At 35.7% G+C, this 20,503-nt stretch overlaps 1 protein-coding gene across 2 annotated transcripts in view; it reads left to right on the top strand.

The window, feature by feature from the left end:
- LOC118737031 (short-chain dehydrogenase/reductase family 16C member 6) overlaps positions 1–20,471 on the top strand; it is a 29,133-nt gene extending 8,662 nt beyond the window's left edge. The window contains exons 3-9 of one of the 2 annotated variants that reach the window (XM_036467266.1): positions 1–352; positions 13,279–13,434; positions 14,347–14,523; positions 14,598–14,670; positions 17,632–17,809; positions 19,468–19,593; positions 19,903–20,471. In XM_036467266.1, the coding sequence (XP_036323159.1) occupies positions 41–352; positions 13,279–13,434; positions 14,347–14,523; positions 14,598–14,670; positions 17,632–17,809; positions 19,468–19,593; positions 19,903–19,990 (1,110 nt within the window). In that variant the 5' untranslated portion in view covers positions 1–40 and the 3' untranslated portion in view covers positions 19,991–20,471. Of the gene's footprint in view, positions 353–11,817; positions 11,935–13,278; positions 13,435–14,346; positions 14,524–14,597; positions 14,671–17,631; positions 17,810–19,467; positions 19,594–19,902 lie in introns of those variants that run through there. The other variant, XM_036467267.1, reaches the window with a different exon arrangement.
- The last annotated feature ends 32 nt before the right edge of the window (positions 20,472–20,503 follow it).

Here is a 20,503-nt window from a genome sequence, read left to right as displayed (position 1 = left end):
CATTTTGTAGCTGAGTGTGTATATTTAGTTCTCTGCAAAAATGGTAGAAACAGCAAAAACAACGACATTTACGCGCACCACCACCTCTGTGCCAGCTCCAGCTCCAGCTCCAGGTTCTGCACCAGCGACCGCGCCCGTCCTGCCAGCATCTGTGACAACAACAACGACAACAATAAGGCCAACAAATGCGCGCCGCAATGACGAAACCGCGCGTGGCATCTACAATCTAAAGGTGATCGTTTTCCTTTTGTTACTGCCGTTCATACTGTTTGCCGTTTTTTTGAAACATTTGCTGGACTACTTGTTTTCGCTGGGCGTGAAGGAGAAGGATGTGCGCGGTAAAGTGGCAGTGGTAAGTTTTACGTGGAAGTGTGGAGTGGGTGGCGATCGGTGAGTAAGAAAGCGCATCAAAAAATGGAACTTTGAAGGGAAAGTACTTGAATGGTGCAAGATTGTGAAAATAGTAGATAAAAAAATAAGACAACTTAAGAGGTGGGTGGAGTCATATGTGTGCCATTGCGAAAGTCAATGATAGATTACCAATTGTGTATATATGTAGTTATTGTAAAGAGATTTTCAATCGAGACGGGTCGCTGGTGGCAGTTTGTAGACGTTTCATTGTCGTACAGGTGTTGGCTGTTAATTTACCAGTCGTTGCGTATTTGGCCACCAAACAATTGGACCGCCGACTTTGGCGGGTGGACTGGCTTGCCAAATGAGTGCAGGTGCCGCAACGAAATAGCCGCAGAAGGCATTTAATATCGATTGGTGTATGTGAAAAAAGATTTCCTCTCCTTATTAGGCTCTACAACTGTTCGTCGGTATGGGTCCTGAACAAAAAACTTCGCCAGTCGCCTCCGCTAGACAGGTTACTCTACAATTGGTCCTTTCATTGTGCTCGTGGTTCCCGATGGGTGCCGAGTCGAAAAATCTTTTCACTAAAGCGTTGGTATCCATGATCACAACGATCACAAACGTTGTAATCGTATGCTCTTAACTATGTCAATGTTCACTCGAAGGTCTTCTCATTTTTGCTCGACATCACCCATGTTTCTGCGCTATAAAAAAAGGCGGAAATTATGTGAGATTTGAGCACCGTCGAGAAAGGGATCTGTTTTTAAACTGCCTCCCGTGGCCAAAGTAGATTTGTGGAGGAATAGATTTGTGTTGGGATAGAGACTCCGTCTCCGAATACTTTCGTTCACCCTGGTGGAAGAGCTTCCATCTAGCAACTATCCGCATCAAAGTGAGGTTATTCAACATCTCGTCCAAATGAAAGAGAAGGACGAAGAGCAATGAAGGGATCTTTGACCCCACCTGCCTAAGTCTTTGCCGTCATATGACCCATTTATGTCGGAGTTCATAGAAGACCTATGCACTTAATTACTGATGCATACTGTATACATCATTAGCGCACACAAGGGGTAGTTTTGGGGTTTTTGGGGTTCGTAGGAGCTTTAGAAGGGCTATTTGAACCTGAGACGACTTAATGATGAGCTGTATGAGCTTTACAACGATATAGACACAGTACAGCGAATTAAAATTCAACGGATCCGCTCCTGCTCTGAAAGTATTCAACGCGGGCCGCGATGCTGGTAACAGAGGAAGATGAAGGCGTTTACATCCATCACATTCAACTTCCATGATACATATTTGGACTTGATCATAGATAACAACTTGTTCTGGAAACCAATAATCGAGGATAGTGTATGGAAGGCATCAATAACTTCATTCTACGTCACAGAAGCCATGGCTAAGCGCTGGGTCATTTTTTTGAATTAGATTAATTGTTTTATGGAAATATAATTCAATAAATTTTGCCATCAATGCTTTAATTGGAATCCCTTGTGCTCTGCGGACCACTCCCACGTGGTCCCACTACGTCTAGCGCAACACCAAACAAGTTTTTTCCTCATCCCAGCCATATTACATCACCGATATTCCTTCTAAAGAGAACCGATTGGAGTCGGTTGATGAGATTCTTGGAATACTAGAGCCTTCTGGCTGTACGATGAGAACGTCCCTTAGCTGTCGTTAATGTTGGGTTTCTACTTGCGAATTGCCCGATTAGAGTCCCTGCGGCGATTTACAGGCAATTTTAGATGCGATTTGTTGAATAAAATGTTGGCTGCCCCCAAACTTCATTGGCAGCGATTAGTTGAAAGGCCGTTCTCACCAGTCGCTTGTTGCTTTAATAAGTCCATACATATTAGTCGCTAGAGCCCTATGAACATTCAGACTCATTTTAGAAGCAGAAAAGTCCAAGAATTCTGAGTTGTAACGCTCATTATGAGCTCAAAAAAGAGCCATAAAAGAGCATAAATATTTCCCTTCTTAGGAGGGCTCTCCAATATGAATCTAAGTTAATAGTTATATAAGAGTCTGTTATATGAAGCGTGTTGAGTCTTAAAAACAAATGGTCTTTAACTTTGTTGCTTTTGTTCAACTCAGAATTTATGACACCAAACGAGTCCGAAACGAGTCAGTCAGGTTGACTGGTCTATGAATTATATGTATTTATGACGAAAGAAATACTCATTTCAGACTCATAAATTCTGAGTACTCAGAAAATTGTTTAAAGGGAGGAACTCTGTTGTGTAGCGTTTGCAAAATCAATTTGATTGGGCTGTTTCACACTAGAATGACAGAACAATTATTCTTACAGTTTCACACTGGATGAAAAGTAGCAGAACAACAGCAGAACAAAATGTGTATATGGAGGCATTGGACGTTTGAATGCATTTGTTACTTTGCGCTTGAAATTTACGTAGCGTGAAGTGTTAGTGCGCTGCAGCAGAACTGCCACTTTAATGCGGGGTAGAAGCTGGCACAACTTTTTGAGAAACTTTACCTCACCAGAAACTTACCCTCGCAGAAATGATCCAGTGTGAAGCCGACCATTCGAACAAAGAGTGTTCAGCACATTTTTGTCGCTGTCTCAGTAAGACAGAGTAGGAAAGGAATAACTAACAAAAAGTGTCCGGACACGAACGATGAATCCGCCTCTACTTCCAATGTTTTCCTTTCCCAAGTGAGCAAACAGAAAGTAAGGTATGTTTTTTTAAATTCCATTAAATGTAAAAATATGCAATCCTTCCATTTAAAGTGATTCGATAGAGGAGATTCGAGAAAATATTCCTTTTTGAAAAATATGTAATTTCTTTCAACGCGCTTTAATAAATGCTTTGCCCAAAACAATTCTCATTAGCGCCTTTCTTATGCATTTCGAAGATCGATAACGTCATCTTCATGAATTCATTGAATTCACGTAACGCATCGATGCGCGTGTGTAGCCAATAGCCAGCCGCTCAGGTAGCGGCCAACCGCTCCCACAAATGTTTTAGTCGCAACGCTTTGATTAACAATATTACTAATAAAAATTTTGTTTGAACACGCCTATGCCTACATAGTACATACATACATACATACATACATTAGTGCTTTTAGTGCTTTTATGTATTTGCATACAACATACTTATGTAGTAAGTATGTAAAGCGCAGATTTCCGCCGATGCAGCAATTTATTCCCCTACAATAATATTTACTTCTTAATAAGCAAACTTTGGTTAAGGTAAATATTGTATGTACGTACATACATATGTACCCTGCAGGGAAACCGCGGACTAGTGAATCAAATTTCTAGTTCCGTACTAGGTCTTTATCGCCAAAAAAGAAATAGTCCGATAGGAACTAGATCCCCACCAGTCCAAAATCGGCGAAAAGTGGTACTTTTAAGAAACTAATTTTTTCAGTTTTTTTCACTAGAAATCTATATCTAAAGTGACGAATTTATAAATGGTTCGGAACTATAGAAAAAGGGATGCAGAACGAACTAGATCCTATTTGTCGAATTTAGAACTATTTCGGAACTATCGAATAAGGGATGCAGCGGGGGGCTTGTTTACTTTACATAGATATGTGTTCGGCGGCTTTTTCGTTCAAATGCACTTTCATTCTGCACTTCGCAGATGCTATTTCATAGTTTGGTAATACAAACACAACTTTGTATTAACATACTAACATCTTGGGGCCAACTGGAATGTAACAAATAACAGCGAGCACCTCTGCAAAGTCAGCTACAGCCAAAGGTATGTAAACGTACATTTCTTACAATCATTCAAACAAATTTAATTTCAAATTGAAAAAAACGTTTCTTTGAAAATAATGTAAAATCGCACACGGAAGAACCGAAAAGACTGAAAAATCATAATACCTTTTTCTTTCGTCTGTCGATTTTAGAACTGGTTCGGAACTATAGAATTTAGGGCTAGTTCGGAACTATCGAGAAAGGGATGCAGCGGGGGGCAATTGACACTTCCTAGGACATCGCCATGTTAAATTCGCCAGTTGCTTGCATGCAAAAGAGATTTATCGCGAACCAGTACTGGGTCTAAATGTACTAGAAACGCCCCAGTTCAGAACTAGAGATTTTCCCCACAGGGTATGTTAGTAAGTCGTACTTCTAGTTATGAATCCGTAAAGTAGTAGATATTTTCGTATAAGACAAGCGAAGCGCGCTTTACGAAAAGTTTATTTGAGTTCGAACAGGCTTGGGTGTGGCGTAGCGTGTATGTATGTATGTATGTATGTATGTATGCATTTATCAGCATAGTGCGACAACAAAAGTGAAAATATTTATTTGTTTACTGTATACAAGCTTTTGTTTTTCTTCATATATATATGTTTGTATGTATGTTAGTAAGCAGATTTATTGTTTATTTTCATAATTAGTTTGGTAACTCTACCGGACTCGTTGACGTTCAACTGACTCAAGTCGCGACTTTTAGCTTAGACACAGCTTGTTTTCATACAAAATAGCAACATATGTTTGTTTTTGAAATAAATTTAATTAAAAATGTATTTATTGTTAAAACAAACTAGCGAAATGCGAGTAAGCAAGCGGTGTATAGTTTTATATATAATGTTTTTTGTTTTTTTTTTTGTTTTAACAAATGCGCACCCAAGGTCAGTCCCGGCGTGTAGCAAGCGGCAAACGGCTAGCGGCAACCACCTGAGGAATGCTGCTCGCCGAACGTGCAAATTAGTGCATATTTTATATTGTTACTAGTATTTTTATTCACCTTTTTTTGCGATTCGACGTGCGTCCCGTTGTCAATGCTTTTTTTCTTCGCACACTACACAAATAAAGTCAGAAACTTGTTTTTCGCCACACTCCTCTCCAATCCGCTAAAATACTCCACTGTGTATACATTAGGGTGGTCCAAATAAAGTAAAGTAGGATTTTGCTGTATCGAAAGAAATATACACCTATTTTTTTGTGGTTGAAATCAAGAGATATTTAGAGGTCGATCAAAGTTTGCCATATATTTTATATGGGGAAAAACAATTTTTTGCGGAAATAGTAAATAATCTTTGAAACTAAGTATTTTTCAATCGTTACAATCTGTTTCTCTTCAGGAGACTTCAAAGAATAATATTAAATTGTAAATTTATAAATAAATAATTTTTTATTGGTCCCCAAAAACCGCAAAAAATGCAATTTCGATATCCATAAAGAAACTTAAATAATAAAAAATGGTTAAATGAACAATTGGGTAGTATTCTTTGAAGTCTCCTGAAGAGTTGCCGATTGAAACATATGGATTTTAAATGATTCCACACCGTTTCTACGATTTTTTTTTTTTATATAAAAAATACTTTGAGTGACCTCCAAATAATCTTTGATAAAAAAAGTGGTATATTTTTTCGATACACATAGTTAGAATAACTTTAGGAGGTGAGAGCATTAAAATTCCAACTTTTCTTTTTTTCGCATGCATTTTTGACCACCCTAGCATCCGGTTTTGTTCTCGTAACATCTCAAAGCATTTATTCACCATTTGCAAGTTCTACTCGTCTCACTTGGATGTCGAAGGGGTAAACGTTCGTTCAGCATATCCAGTTGATGACGTTTTAGCAAAATTCACTCATTGATTTCAACGCCTCTGATTGTGAACCGGTGGTTGTTCAGCGTTTCGTGCCCTTGATTTTAAAGATATTGATGATAATATTACTCATGTAGACGTACAAGTAATGAAGTTAGCTGTACCCAGCAGAAAAAGTTAAGGCATCGCGAAAAAATTGTCTACAATGACAGGAGTTGGGGAGTAGCTTATTGAATTAGGGATTGGAAATTAGAAATTAGAAATCAAAAAATTTACGCTAGTTGATTCAATGACCCCAGCTCAGTTTAGTCAAGTTAACTCAACTGAACCACTCTGTTTGTGTAATCTTCCATTTCTCAGTATGCCGTTAGGAGGTGATTGCAGCACTAAGCACTACGTAAGTTCCCGTTCTGATGCAGTCTGTCAAAAGTTGCATCTATTGGGCTTTACTCGCTGCGTGTGGCCGGTCAAAACTGTGTTCAGTGAAAGTTTGTCTCACCATACTTTCGGCTCAAGCACTTCGAAATATGTATGCATAAGTTTAATAAGGAGAATAGGTTCAGCCTTATAGATGAGCAAACTTACCAAAAATGGGGAAAATATGTGTCTTTCCATTTGTCTTTTGGTATACCAACTGTATAAATTGATTTTCCCAAAAAATTTAAAATTTAAAATTATTTAACATGCGATATGTACATATACATAGTAGGAGATCCGACAAGGGCACGTCCTTGACCCATCCTTTTAATAGATGAAATCTACTCTGTATGAAATTTAAATATTCAAAAATTATTATTATTATTTTTGTTTTTAATTTTGCACCCATTTGTTTAATGAACAAATTACATATGTATGTATATACCAATTGAAAGCATAACGCCTACAGAATGTGTTAACCAGATTAGTGAAAATTACTAGTTTGCCTACCTGACCCAATGCGTTCACATTCTCTAGGCTTAATGCTTTCGATTGGTATATATTTTGTTAAAAAAATACTAAATTAAAAAAAAAATCAAATTTTTGAATGTTTAATTCAAAATATCCTGTCCAGGATTTTTTCAGCCAATTCACTCGCGAAATAAATACTAACAAGTTAAATTTCATACAAATTAGATTTCATCCATTGTCGGATCTTAGACTAATTCATACATACATACATGTTTATATAACAACTTTATACCGTTCCAATTTACATGCGATCAGTTTTTATAGTATTTGGAGAAATTTCTGCTTGGCTTAAATTTTTCTACTATACATATATATATGACTACGATGATGTATACTGATTCGATCTGTATTGCGCGGTCAATTAGCATGATGACTCGTTGTAGATGCGCATATTTTGTTGATTTGATTACCGATTTCGTCTTTGTTGTTTCACTCATTGAGAATTCAATCACTCAGTTAACAAACATCATTTTTATGAACAAACATACATATGTAAATACGTATAGCAATTGACATATATATGTATATACATATATTTTTTATTGTTTAAGCAATTTGAGGTAGAATTTTGGCAAGACGCGTTTAAATGTCGCTTTTATTTGGGAATGCGCACAAATAGTGGGTTAATTTATTTGTAAAATTTATGGACGTACATACATATACATATGTGTTTGCGTGTACGCATTTTCGCAATTGGAATGATATCATTCTCCAAAAAAAAAATAAAATAAAATCCTTTAGATTGAGTGATATTAAACTTGAGAAACACATCTACTTGTTGCTATTTTGAATACACGTACAAATGTAGTTTTTATTCCAAGAGCATCAGATTTTGTCATTTAGCGTTATATAATCAATAAACCAATTTTGCATAGCCTATTGACTTTTATTATTTTGTGAAAAAAATATTAATTTTTTTTTTTTTAATTTAAGGCATTCATAAAAGGCAAATTTACGATTCGATCGTAACGATAAAACTGACGATTCCCAAAATTCGGGGAATAAACCCTAAAAAAAAATCCCGAAATGCCCCAAAAAAATCTTTATAAAGATCAACATTTTTAAAATCTTGAGAAAACCACATTCTACATTGTGAGAACATTCTAATGGAACATTTGGAAAACGCTGAAAGAAATCTGTTTCACTGTCGTTTTGCTTTCAAAATTTAAAAATAGATGCAAATTCATACATAGCAGGCAGCCAGAACAAAAGCTTTAATCGAAACTAATTGTCATTCTCCTAGTTATGTTCCCAAGAACGTTGCAAACTCAAAATCAAAATGAGAATAAAATTATCGAGAATATTCTCAATGGGAATTATATTAGAAAAGAACCCTGTAGAACGTTTCCGAAGAGAACAAAATACAAACAATAGTTTCAGGATCACTTCTAAAAGAACAAACAGGAACGTTTTGGAAGAGAACAAAACGGAAACAAAATAAGGAACTATCTCTCAAAGAACAATTTGGGAAATAAAGTCTCAGGAACTTTTAGACAGAGAACAAAACGGGAACAAATGTTCTCTGAAATATTCGCAAAGAATGGAAGCGAGAACTAAGTATGTCTAATAGCGTTCTATTAGTTTGATTTTTTTTTTAAAATTAGAATAGATTAAAAAGTACTAAAATATAATTATGCATATTAAGTCAACGAAAGACTTAGGACACGAACTTTTCTTGCACACAAAATGTAAAATTGTCCCATAAATGAACAGTTCACCCTTATGATAAACGATCAGGAAGTTTAAATGATCCAGCTTTGCTCTGGCTTAGAATTAAAAATCGTTCTCACTAATCCCAACACGCAGACGTCCCTATCTTTCTTAACGTTAAGTTCGCAAATTTTTTTCCCCGGTTTGTTCTCTAGCAGAACGTTCGCAAGACTTTGGTTTTTGTCTCGCAAAATGTTGAGTCCAAATACGACGAGCCTTTTTGTGGGACTTCTAAATGATACACGGCTGAGCTACTTAGGAGCTGGGAAGACCTTCAAATTGCTGCCCACTAGAGGTCAAAGGGAATGAAACAATCAAAGAGATTCCTAACTCCTTCCTTGAGTTTAGCCGGCAGGGTCTTAGTGCTTAGGACACCTGGTACCGGGCACTGCAAGTTAAAGTACCATTTGAATAAAATGGGGCTTTTTCTAGACACGGACTGCAGGTTTTGTGGGCTGGTGCGCGAAACCCCACAGCACATTCTGGGATGGGACTGCCCACGTATCATGAACCGCAGACAGATACACCTTGGGGAACTAGTACCTTCTGCATTCCAAATTTGGAACATGGCACTCTCCAATGTGATTCATTTCTTAAATAGCCTAAAGTTGAAGTTATTACAATAGTCAATTTCGTAAAAAGTTATAATGATTTTTTTCTTATTCAGATATGGCTTTATAAGGCTAAACCATCCAACTATGTATAAGAATTGAATGTTAGAAAAAAAAAAAAAAAATTTTTCCGTCGAAATCCCACTATGCGTGGTGGTAGTGTGGAGTGAGGAGGAAATTGATGAATGCAGAGATCCCGATGTTAATGTCTTTTCATTACCATAGAATAGTAAGTAACAATTGCATTTGGTGAAGAGATACCACAATGCTGAGTTTCCTGAGACTGAGTGCTGGCTTAGCTACAATACCGAGTCAGGGCCTACACATTGTGGAATCTACACTGATGGCTCTAAAACTTATAAAGGGTTAGAATCTGGAGAGTCTCTTGAAGGTAATAGGGACCATATTCACGTCTCTTTTGGGAAGTAAGCCTGGGTATTCCAAGCTGAGATATTTGCGATCCTTAAGGCCATGGACTAAGTGATGAAAAATAGGTGGAGTAGGAGGAGTTCAGATGTCTGTAGTGACAGCCAAGTTGCACTCAAGGTATTTCGCAGCACTCTAACTACTTCTGGACTAGCTCCTTTTTTCAAATGTTGGGCTTTAACAGTAGACGTAGAGTTTTAATTAATGGTTTTCAATTTTAAACGTTAACTGAATTTAACTACCCCCAAATTAATTACTTGAAATTTTTATGTAAATACCTAATGTTTAGCACACTTAATGGTCGTTAGCGAAACTATAAAAAAATACTTATACATATGTATTTTTATTCAAATGCCGTCTGCTGAATGCGGTAATGCTTTTGCCGTAAGACCGTACTACTAAAGTCGTATAATTAACGGTATAAAATTGCCGTCAACAGCGAAGTGAGAAAATGCAAAAAACCATAAAAAGCAGGTATGTATGTAAGTATGTACATACATGAATAGAAATAGCGTCCCAATGCATAAATAAAAAAAGACAAAAATTTAAATATACCCGTAAACAAGCACGTAAAAGTATAAAGTAAATGAGCAATGTGGGAAATAAATATGAATGAAAAATATGTATGTGAAAAGGAGGAAAAAATGCTAAACTAAAATCGCTTTGATGAAAGGAAAACATGGGATTTTTTTTGCGCTAATATGGCAATTAGCATATGTTTGCGCTTATAAGCAATATGTCTCGTGCTGAATGTTGCCTGTCAATGGTAAACTGATTACATACGTATGTACGTACAAACAGAGCGCATACATCATAGCACATACATATGTACATACATACAAACATGTTTACATACTCACAAATGTTGACAGCGAAAGCAGCTAGATAAACGCGTGTGTAGTCATCAGCCGCAAAAATGAGCGGCAGGGGTCAGGCGCAGAGGTCTTAGCAGCACCCTGCTAATAATAAAATGTCAAACATGCATGTAGATATGTATGCACATACAAAAAAAAAATTCTCATACTTATATACATTTGTACGAATGTAAATTTGTATGTTGGCATATGAAAGCACTCGAATGGGTAACAATTTGAATTATTTGAGTGCCCGCTCACTGGGGCGTATGAGTAATGTGCATGTAGCCAATATAGCAACTATGTGCTTACATATATGTACTATGTATGTATTTGTGAATGCTGCGAAACAAAACAAAAGCGCCTCGAATATGAGAAATTTCGCAGCGCATTTGATTACATCGACAGCAGCGGCACATTGGAAGACTTTGGCTACAGCGTGGACTTAGTGGGGTGCCTTGAATGGCTGGTATATGTATATGCGGTGACCATCCGTCCTGTATTATACGGGACAGTCCTCTTTTTTGACCCACTGGTAATTTATTTATTTTATACGGGACGCCAAATGTTCTGTATATCATTTAATGTCCTGTATTTGTCCTGTATTCGGTGTTTCGACGCCTTAACAGTTCATTAAAGTGGTATGCCTATGAACGAGTTTTAAGTGATGTTGGTATATGAACGTAATTTTCTCCATAAACAGTTATTATTTTCTAATCTGAATGCCTGTGACTGGAATCGAGGAATAATTACAGTGACCTAAATAGAAATTAGGACTCGACATTTTAGTAAGTTTTGGCTATTTTTCCTTAGTTTATTTATTGTTTATTAATTATTTTTATCAAAGTAAAGCTCTTTTCCTAGCAAAACGAATATAACAACAAATTTGCTACTTTATGCAAAAAACTATAAAAATTAATTCTGCAAACTTTTTAATTAGAATATTTAAAAAAAAAATGTTTGTTTGCAGTTTTGTAACTCATAAAAATTGAGTATAATAAAGTGCGAGAGGAAAGTTCTGCTCATTTGCTTCTCTTAAAAAATAAAATGGTCGAACATACTTACTTTGTATGAAAAAAAAGCGTAACACTGCAAAAAAAAAATGAATGCCAAAAATGAATGGTAAGCCTTAGCGACTTAAAATTGCACTTTATTTTGCTAAAATTTAATGATTTTTTTAATTTTTTTTTTAATTTTACGGGGTAAAAGGCTACTGTTACAGGGAAATACAACTAGGACGATTGAAGAAGGCTTTAAGTTCTGTGAGTTGTTGTGGAAAAAATTTGCAAAATTCTTTCTTTTTTCCCGTATTCTCATAAATATGGTCACCGTAGGTATTTAGCTGCCTGCTGGCAGCCGGTTGCCGATGCATTGAAACTGATAATTATAATGATGATTATGTCGATGATGACAACTATGTTGATTGCTGTAGCAGCATGTGCTCTTGGTCAAGCTGGGTGGCGTGCTGGATTTGTTGGTCGCGCATTGGAGTGGCAAGATGTGAGTGGCGCATCATTTGAACGAATAAAAGACATTAATTGAGTTAGCGATGGCTGGCAATCGGTTGTCCTATGTATGTATGTACATATGTACATATGTATGTATATATGTACTTATGAGTGTGAGCTACTACTAGGCAACTTGCGCTCGAGATATGGAGTACGCACATAACTATGAACATATGTATGTATGTTTGTATATACATATGCACTCGTTCGATTGGAGATGGGAGCGTGCGCGCTTATTGTTTAGTATTGAATTTTCTTTGGCGGCGAATGAGACTAAATTGTTATCGAAATAATTCAATTAATAATCACGGGTAGGCAAGTGCTTGGAAACTACGCTTCTAAGTAATAATGAAATGCATTAGAAGTGAGTGATATTAGCTTTTTTAATTGCATTTGGAGGGTTAAAATGATTGGCTCGTCGATTTAAGTAAGATTTTTTTTATCTCAAAGCAAAAATAATTGGAAAAATATATGTATGTCCCAAAAACTCAAAGTTGTTTTTTTTTCTATTGCACGAGCAACCCGTGCCGACTTGCAGTCAAAGTCAAAAATGTCAAAAATGCCCTTAAAAATATTATCCTTCAAGATTTTTAATTTTGAATTAATTTTGAAGAATCATAGTATAATTTAAATCCTATAAATATATGTATATAAGGATATTGTTGGATAAAAATTTCAAAGGATATTTTTCTTTGATTAATTTTTACGATTTCCTTGGGAGAAATCCTGCCGTCACCAAAGTCCTTTGCCAATTCGTAAGATAGAGACTTGATGTGGGACGAGCCTTTTGATGGAAATCAGGTGGAACATTTTGTGCAAAAGCAAGCTCATAATAAAATCATGTAGCATGTGAGCAAATGAAAAAGCCAAAAATATTGTTTTCTTGTTAACATTAAGGAATATAAAAAGCTCTTTAACTTCAAAACTCTAAAACGTGTGTCCTTTCCCTGGCATAGCAACGTGCGCCGGGTATTTGTTAGTTAATATGTATATACATATCGATGGTCCTGTGGAATAACGACACACTTCAAATTTCAAAAAATAAAAAGTGTTACTACTCTTAAGTGGTTCATGTCTCTAATCTTTGTCGAATCCAAGTCTAAGCTTTTATACTTACTTTAGCAATCCTTACTGCTTACTTTAGTAAATGATGGAAATGGATTAGGCTAGGATTAGAGACAAGAGTCACTTAACAATAGTAACAGTTTTTATTTTTTGAATTTTGAATTGTGTCGTTATTGCACACGGCCATCGTTATGTACATAAATTATGTTATTTGTATACAACTTGTTTTTTAACCACAAACATTTTTTTCTTTCATATGTCCGCTTCACAGGTTACGGGTGCAGGTAATGGCCTTGGTCGGGAAATCGCCATTGAGTTGGCTCGTAAGGGTTGCAAATTGGCCATTGTGGATGTGAACTCAAAAGGCTGCTACGAAACAGTTGACCTCATTACCAAAATACCAAGTGCCGTGGCCAAAGCATATAAGGTAGGTAGTCACATGCAGAGCGAAACCAATGCAAGGACGATAAATGTGTGTGCACATTAGGGTGGTCCAATATAAGTAAAGTCGGAATTTAAATGCTCTCACCCCCTAGCGTTATTATGTACATACAAAAATATAGCCCCATTTTTTATTTTGAAATAAAAAAATATTTAGAGGTCGCTCAAAGGTTTCCATGTATTTTATAAGCGAAAAACAACTTTTCGTGGAAGTGGTATGGAGTTCTTGAAAATCAATATATTTAGATCGGAAAGCAGGAGACTTCCAATAACAGTACCCAATTGTTTATTTAACTATTTTTTAATACTAAAGATTTGTTATTTATCTACCCATTGCATTTTCTGGCATTTTCTAGGGGTTTTGGCGGCCCTATAAAATATTGTTACTATGAAAAAATGTTAAAAAAAAATTGGGTATTATTATTGGGAATCTCCTGAAGAGAAACCGAGTAAGCATCGAAAAATATTTATTTTGAATACATGGAAAGCTAGGGTGCGAGAACATAACAAATTCCAACTTTACTTTTTGCACTTGCATTTTTGGACCACCCCAGTGTACTGTGTATATCTCAGCGAACACATATGTATGTATGCATGTTTGCACACAAAATCATTTTCCTTTCACTTGCAGTGGTAGTAAATATAAGCCAATTACTTGCAAGGCTACTCTCCTTACGCACTTACGCCTATTTGCATATGGTTGGACGTACACACATCCATCCATATGTACATACATGCATAAATAAGAGTATGCTCCAACAGTTGGAATATTTTACTACAAGTTTATTGAAAATAATTTACTTATCTTATTAGCCTTGCTTAAGCGGAATTCACTCCCCCGCAGCATTCATTGGAAATGTATTAAACATTTTTTTTTTGTTTTTTGTTTCTTATACAGACCGATGTCTCGTCGCCCCGTGAATTGCAACTGATGGCGGTGAAGGTTGAAAAAGAATTGGGTCCTGTTGAGATTTTAGTAAATAATGCATCCTTAATGCCGATGACCTCGACACCACATTTGACCAACGATGAAATTGAAACCATACTCACTGTTAATTTGGGTTCATATATTATGGTGAGTGGTAAAGCGTTTCATCTCATTGAAATCGTACATTACACAATTACTAAGAAACATATTTAATTTAACAGACCGTTAAGGAATTTCTACCGAAAATGGTGGCTAGAAAATCAGGACATGTTGTGGCAGTATCAGCTTTGGCAGGTGAGTGTGAAATCAGCAGCGGAAGTTACATTGAGCCATTCGAACGCGCGGTACAATTCTAAAAAACGTGGAGATGGGTGGGATGGGGATTGAATATTTTGTCATGCGCCCATCTCTTGTTCCGATGACTCATCGTTCTCAAGAGAAAGGCGGCATTCTGATGTAAAAATATGAAAACGTGTTCGGTTATGACCGCTCAAATACTCAAAGAGCAATATGATGATGGGTTTGTGTAGAAGATGAATGTCCTCCCAAGTAAATGGATAATCAGTAGCCTAGCCTGTCTAAGACACCTTACGACTCCCAACTCCTTAATGCGTTCTGAGTCGACCTATTTTTTAGTAAGGAAAACGAAGAGAATTCAGTCTAAAAAATTAGTCCAGTCCAACAAAATCAGATGATAAGATAACCCATTTGTCGCCAGTTCGGTCGCGACCTTATTTCCCTTGGTTAGGCCATTGTGCCTCGTACCCAGCACATTGTTAACTGGTTTCTTGTTACCAAGAGTTGAAGAGTACCAAAATACTATTTACAACCCTGGCGGTGAAAATCTTATCGGAGAGAGCCCTGATGGCTGCAGGGCTAGATACTTAGGTTAAAAAGCGCATATCAAATTCTTTCCGGCATGTTTTCATGTGCCCATTGCATTAGAAAGTTCAAGGCTGGGTTCATAAATACCGGCGACTCTTTTGTCTTCAATAATTGACCTGTTTGTGTACCCATCTACAAATTTGGTATCGAAGCAAGGCTGGGCGTAGGCCTTTTTGCGAGGTAAGTGCTGCAGAAACTACAAAGGATTCCACTTTTTAGCGTATTTTGTTCTTGTCAGAGATGACTTCTCCACTAGGGAGCCTAACTTCTGGAGTTATAGGGGTCAACTGTTCGTGTTACAATAGCGAGACAAACCATTTTGTTATGGCATGTAAGGTCCAATGACGATTCTGTGTGAACGAGTTAAGCCTTTCATGAACCAAGAAATAATCAGTGTGACGGATCTGCACCTGGAATATCCACCAATGAACGATTTTCACAGTATTTAAAAACGTGAAAAATGCATTAGATAAACAAATCACCAGTCATGCCCTTTAACAGCACGGAGAGAAGCTATCTCTACAAAGCCTCAATCAATCTCAGAAAAAATAAAATATATAGGTTGGTCTGGCGTTGAACGAAAACACGACAAAGTATTTCCTGGTCATACGCATATAATCTTCTTAAGCTCAGAAAAACTATTGCCAATTGGTGTTACTTAGAGCTCGGTAGGCAATTGAAAATCAGGTCACTCTCTCGATGAATTAAAATAATCGTCCTTATAAGCACCTCCTTTTATGTGACGCAGAAACGAGGACGATGTCTTACAATGATGGTAAGGTTTGGAAGACTTTCGGGAGAACTATTGTTCGCCCTTTCAAAAAGCCGATCTGCTAACGAGGAGGTCTTATTATTCTGTTGTCTTTTAGCAATAAGAGTTGCACGCTTTTTTTTATAAAACAATTGAAAGAAAGTAGGCAAGACTGTCACGAAAGTCTTACAAAAAAAATCTCCCTTGCCAACTTCCATGGTGAAAAGTCCCTTTGCCAAAAAGCTCATGTATGTATGTATACCATTTTGCTCGCGCTGCTTCAACACTCGCAATGGCCGCGTTAGCAAGACCATACAATTTAATTTAAATTTTTAGAAACTTATTTTATTTCTTATTTATTTTTGTGTTTTTTTAAGATTTTATTATTAAAAAAAAATATATATTTTTTAAGTTTAATTTGCTTTTTAAAATATCATTAGTTTTATTAAAATTTTTCTTTCTTTTTAATTTAAGTTTCTTTTAGATTTGAATTTTTTAAAGCGATTTTTATTATTGCATTTTTTTATTTTTTTATTCTTCTTTAAATTTTTAGATTATGTTATTTTAAAAAGAAAAATATTTCTCTTTAATTTAATTTAAGTTTTAGGAACTTACTTTAATTTTAATTTCAATTAATGAGAAATTAATTCAATTAATTTATAGCAACTTTTTAATTTTTTCTATTTTTTTATTTATATATTTTTAATGCACTTTTCTTTTAGTTTTTCGGTTATATTATTTCAAAAAGTGACATATTTTTATTATATCTTATTTAATTTTTAGAAACTTATTATATTTTCTTCTTTTTCTTTAATTATTATTTTATTTTTTAATTTGAGTTTCTTTTAATTTCTAGATTTTATTGCATTAAGGGAAACATTTTTTAATATGATCTAATTTTTATAAACCTTTTTTCCTCCTTTAATGTATGTTTTTTAAATAATATTTAATTTTAATTATAAGTTGTTATTGTTTTCAAAAGAAAATATATGTATTTTTTCAATTTCATGTAATTTTTAGGGCATTTATGGCTAAAAGACAAACACTTATAGCCAGTTTCACGAAACCATTTTAAGAGAGAAATGATTTTCCTATTTCAATAATAATTATTCATTTAAATTGCTTTCGTGAAACCGGCAGTAAGACCTGCTCGTTAGTAGATTTTTCCATTTGTGGGTTATATAATGTAGATCGAAAAATGACACTGAAGATGGCACAATACCGAAACTGGTTTGTCTCCTAGCCAAATTTGACAAGGCATGACGAAAAATCGCCCCACAACACCTCTTAATATTAAGGGCTATCAGGCGTCATTTTTCATCTTCTCGAAGTTTTTTCACAGGGGCTTTGGAAAAAACAGGTATTCGATTTTTTTGAATCAGTCTATTTCGCGCTTTTCAAGAGAGGCTAACGGTATCGATTACCTAAGCGGATTTCATCGCACTTCATTTGTTCCGAAACGGAATAATTCACCGAAACCTATTTCCTAATGATAATTTAACACAGATAATATTGTATTTCTCTATTCCTTCAACACACAATATAATTAAGCCGCATAATTTCACATATTTAGCTGCTCATTTCATTCTTTGAATCAAATCGAAATTTAATTATTACAGGTTTAGTACCGTTGCCCGGCGCTGGCATTTACACCGCCACCAAATATGGCATTATGGGCTTTATGGAAGCGTTGCGCGGCGAATTACGTCTATCTGATTGCGATTATATACGAACCACAGTGGCAAATGCCTATCTAATGAAGACAAGTGGCGACTTGCCGCTTCTTAGTGATGCGGGGTGAGTGTACTTACATACTTATCAGCTATAATTATGTGCATACTTGCATATAAACACATATACATAAATGTATGCAATCAATATGCTGAAAACCTGGTTGTGGCTAAGTTTATGTAAGATTATGTGTGGCATGATGAAAACCAATTAATGCTGTGCGGCAGAGATGGCGATGTTCGGCAAAAACATACATATGTACATACAAATACTTGTAAGTATCGTACATATTTATATACAGATGCATTAGCGCACACAAGGGGTGGGTTTTGGGGTTCAAACCCGCCCTAAAGCTAATAACCTCAAATACAAACTGTATCTTAAAGCTAAGAATCCAGCTCTCAAGTAAATTATAAGAAATATTTATTATAATTTCTGTTGCTTGAAAAAGCGCTTTGCTTTTGCTGTAAATTTTCATGAGGAAATAAATATACGAGCATTTTTTTCTTGAGAGCTGCAAACTGATTTATGAAAATTTGGTAGAAGAAAATTTCTTTTCCATTTCTCGTCCGTCGTTTTATATGAATTTTTCGTTTTTCTTTAGAGTTCAGTTAATTTTTCGGAACTCGAAATATTAAAAAAATTTAGCAATCGTGAAAAATCACCATCACTATCGAAAACCAGAAACCAGAAATCGAAAAAATGAACATAAAAGTGCAAACATTCATGGAATCAATAAATTAATTTTTACTGACTCTTTTTTAAAATTTTTATTAGGTACTTTTGAAAGTTGAGCGCATCTTGAGTTTATAGAACTTTTTATTAAACAAGTAGTTTTTAAGGAAAGAACACAACCGACTTCAATTCTCATATACAAATTTAGGGGTACCGTTAATTTCTTCATGATCCAATCATCGGATCTCTAAACCAAATTACGGGACGACCCTTGAGGTACCATCTTTCCAATAAAAAAAGGATTATTGAAATCGGTTCAAGTGGTAAAAAAGTTATGTATTCCGGCGAATTGATAACCTCCCCTTTTTTGAAGTCGGTTAAAACAACAAACACAAGTTCTGTTAATCTTATGTAAATAAAGTGCAGTTTATGAATTTTAAAACGTTTATTTATTTATTACATATCGTACATAAAACTTGCATAAATGTATTTTAAATAGCGTATTATCAAGCAAATTTTCAGTATTTTCCAGTGATATATCTTCAGAAATATAAAACCCCCCCTAAAATATATTCCTGGGTGCGCCCCTGCTTGTAAGTATCGTACATATATATATATGTATTTCAGTATGCCTTCTTTATAATGATGAGGAATTTAATAATCAAAAGTGCTCGCACACATAGTTACGCAAATACTCGAAGATAAAATTCGTGGCTTTCTTGGCACTTGCGGGCCGCCCTCTCTCTGCCCCTACTATTAATTGGCGTGAATTCCTGCTACATAACGATTATTGGACTACACTTTCATTGCGTTTACATACTACCCACAAATTAATAGTACATACAAACACATCAGACGTACATAACATACACCAACATACATACATACATACATACATAGATTCAATAATTATTTTATATTGTAATTTTTATGACAATCGCCATCTGTTATATGTGTACTATGGCTGCATGCGCTCGCCTAATTGGATTAACCTCAAATCATGTGCGAACAACTGGCTGTGTCCTTCCTCGCTCACCCGCTCTCCACAGCATTATGGCCAGTTATCCGGGCTTGCCGACACCCTATGTCGCAGAGAAGATCGTTCGCGGTGTGCTGTACAACGAACGTATGGTGTACGTGCCGAAAATATTTGCACTCACTGTATGGCTGCTCAGGTGAGTTTCTCAATGTGTTTGTGTGTGTGTGAATGAGTGAGTGCTAAAAGGTGGGCCATTGTTGCCAGCGTAGCAAATAATTAAATTCAATTAAGAAGCTTGCACATACAGCAGAAAAGAAAATAAAAATAAAAATAAAAATAATAATAAAATTGCGCAAACGATGGTAAGAATGCGCCACTTTACAGTTATTATTTAATTATGCTGCAATTGTGAAGCGCGTTGCCGTTGCAATTTTCGCTTTTTTTCTATTTTAATTCACTTTCCAGCATTTCTCATTCACTTCTCGTGTTTCCTCTTTTGCCACAGATTGTTGCCCACCAAGTGGCAGGATTATATGTTGCTGCGTTTCTACCACTTCGACGTGCGCAGCGCTCATCTTTTCTACTGGAAATAAGCGTGGCGCTACTGCATACCCAGATGCCATCGTCCCCCTTCAGCAATATTCTTATACTTTTAGTAAATATTTTGTATAGTTGGAGCCGTAGCAGTTCGAAGCGCGTGACGTGGTAAGGCGTGTGAAATAAATACTGCCTGCCCACTGGACCCACTTTCAGCTGGTGTGCACGCTCCCCCATACATATTTTGCGGTCACACTTTAATGCAACACTGGCGTTGCTTCTCACATTTATGCATTTACGTTTTTTCTCTTCCACACTAGCGTGGAATATTTTTGTTTATTATTATCGAGTTTTGTATTGCAAACTGTAATGTTTTTTCTTTGTTTTTTTTTAATTTGATTGCATTTTATTTCGATTCTTTTGTGTTTGCGAAAATCATTACACTCTTATATTGAAAGTGTATACCATAATTTTGTAGCGTACGAGTACAATGTTAGTCATAATAAAGTTAATAAAACAAACATATAAATTTTTAAATTGTCGTTTCTATTGGCTTTATATATTTTTTT

This window comes from Rhagoletis pomonella, unplaced genomic scaffold (genome assembly GCF_013731165.1).
Source record: "Rhagoletis pomonella isolate Grant_MI unplaced genomic scaffold, Rhpom_1.0 Rhpom_scaffold_00004, whole genome shotgun sequence".
NCBI classification, from domain to species: domain Eukaryota; kingdom Metazoa; phylum Arthropoda; class Insecta; order Diptera; family Tephritidae; genus Rhagoletis; species Rhagoletis pomonella.
The sequence above is the reverse complement of the archived record's forward strand: the minus strand, read 5'-3'. Positions and strand labels throughout refer to the sequence as shown.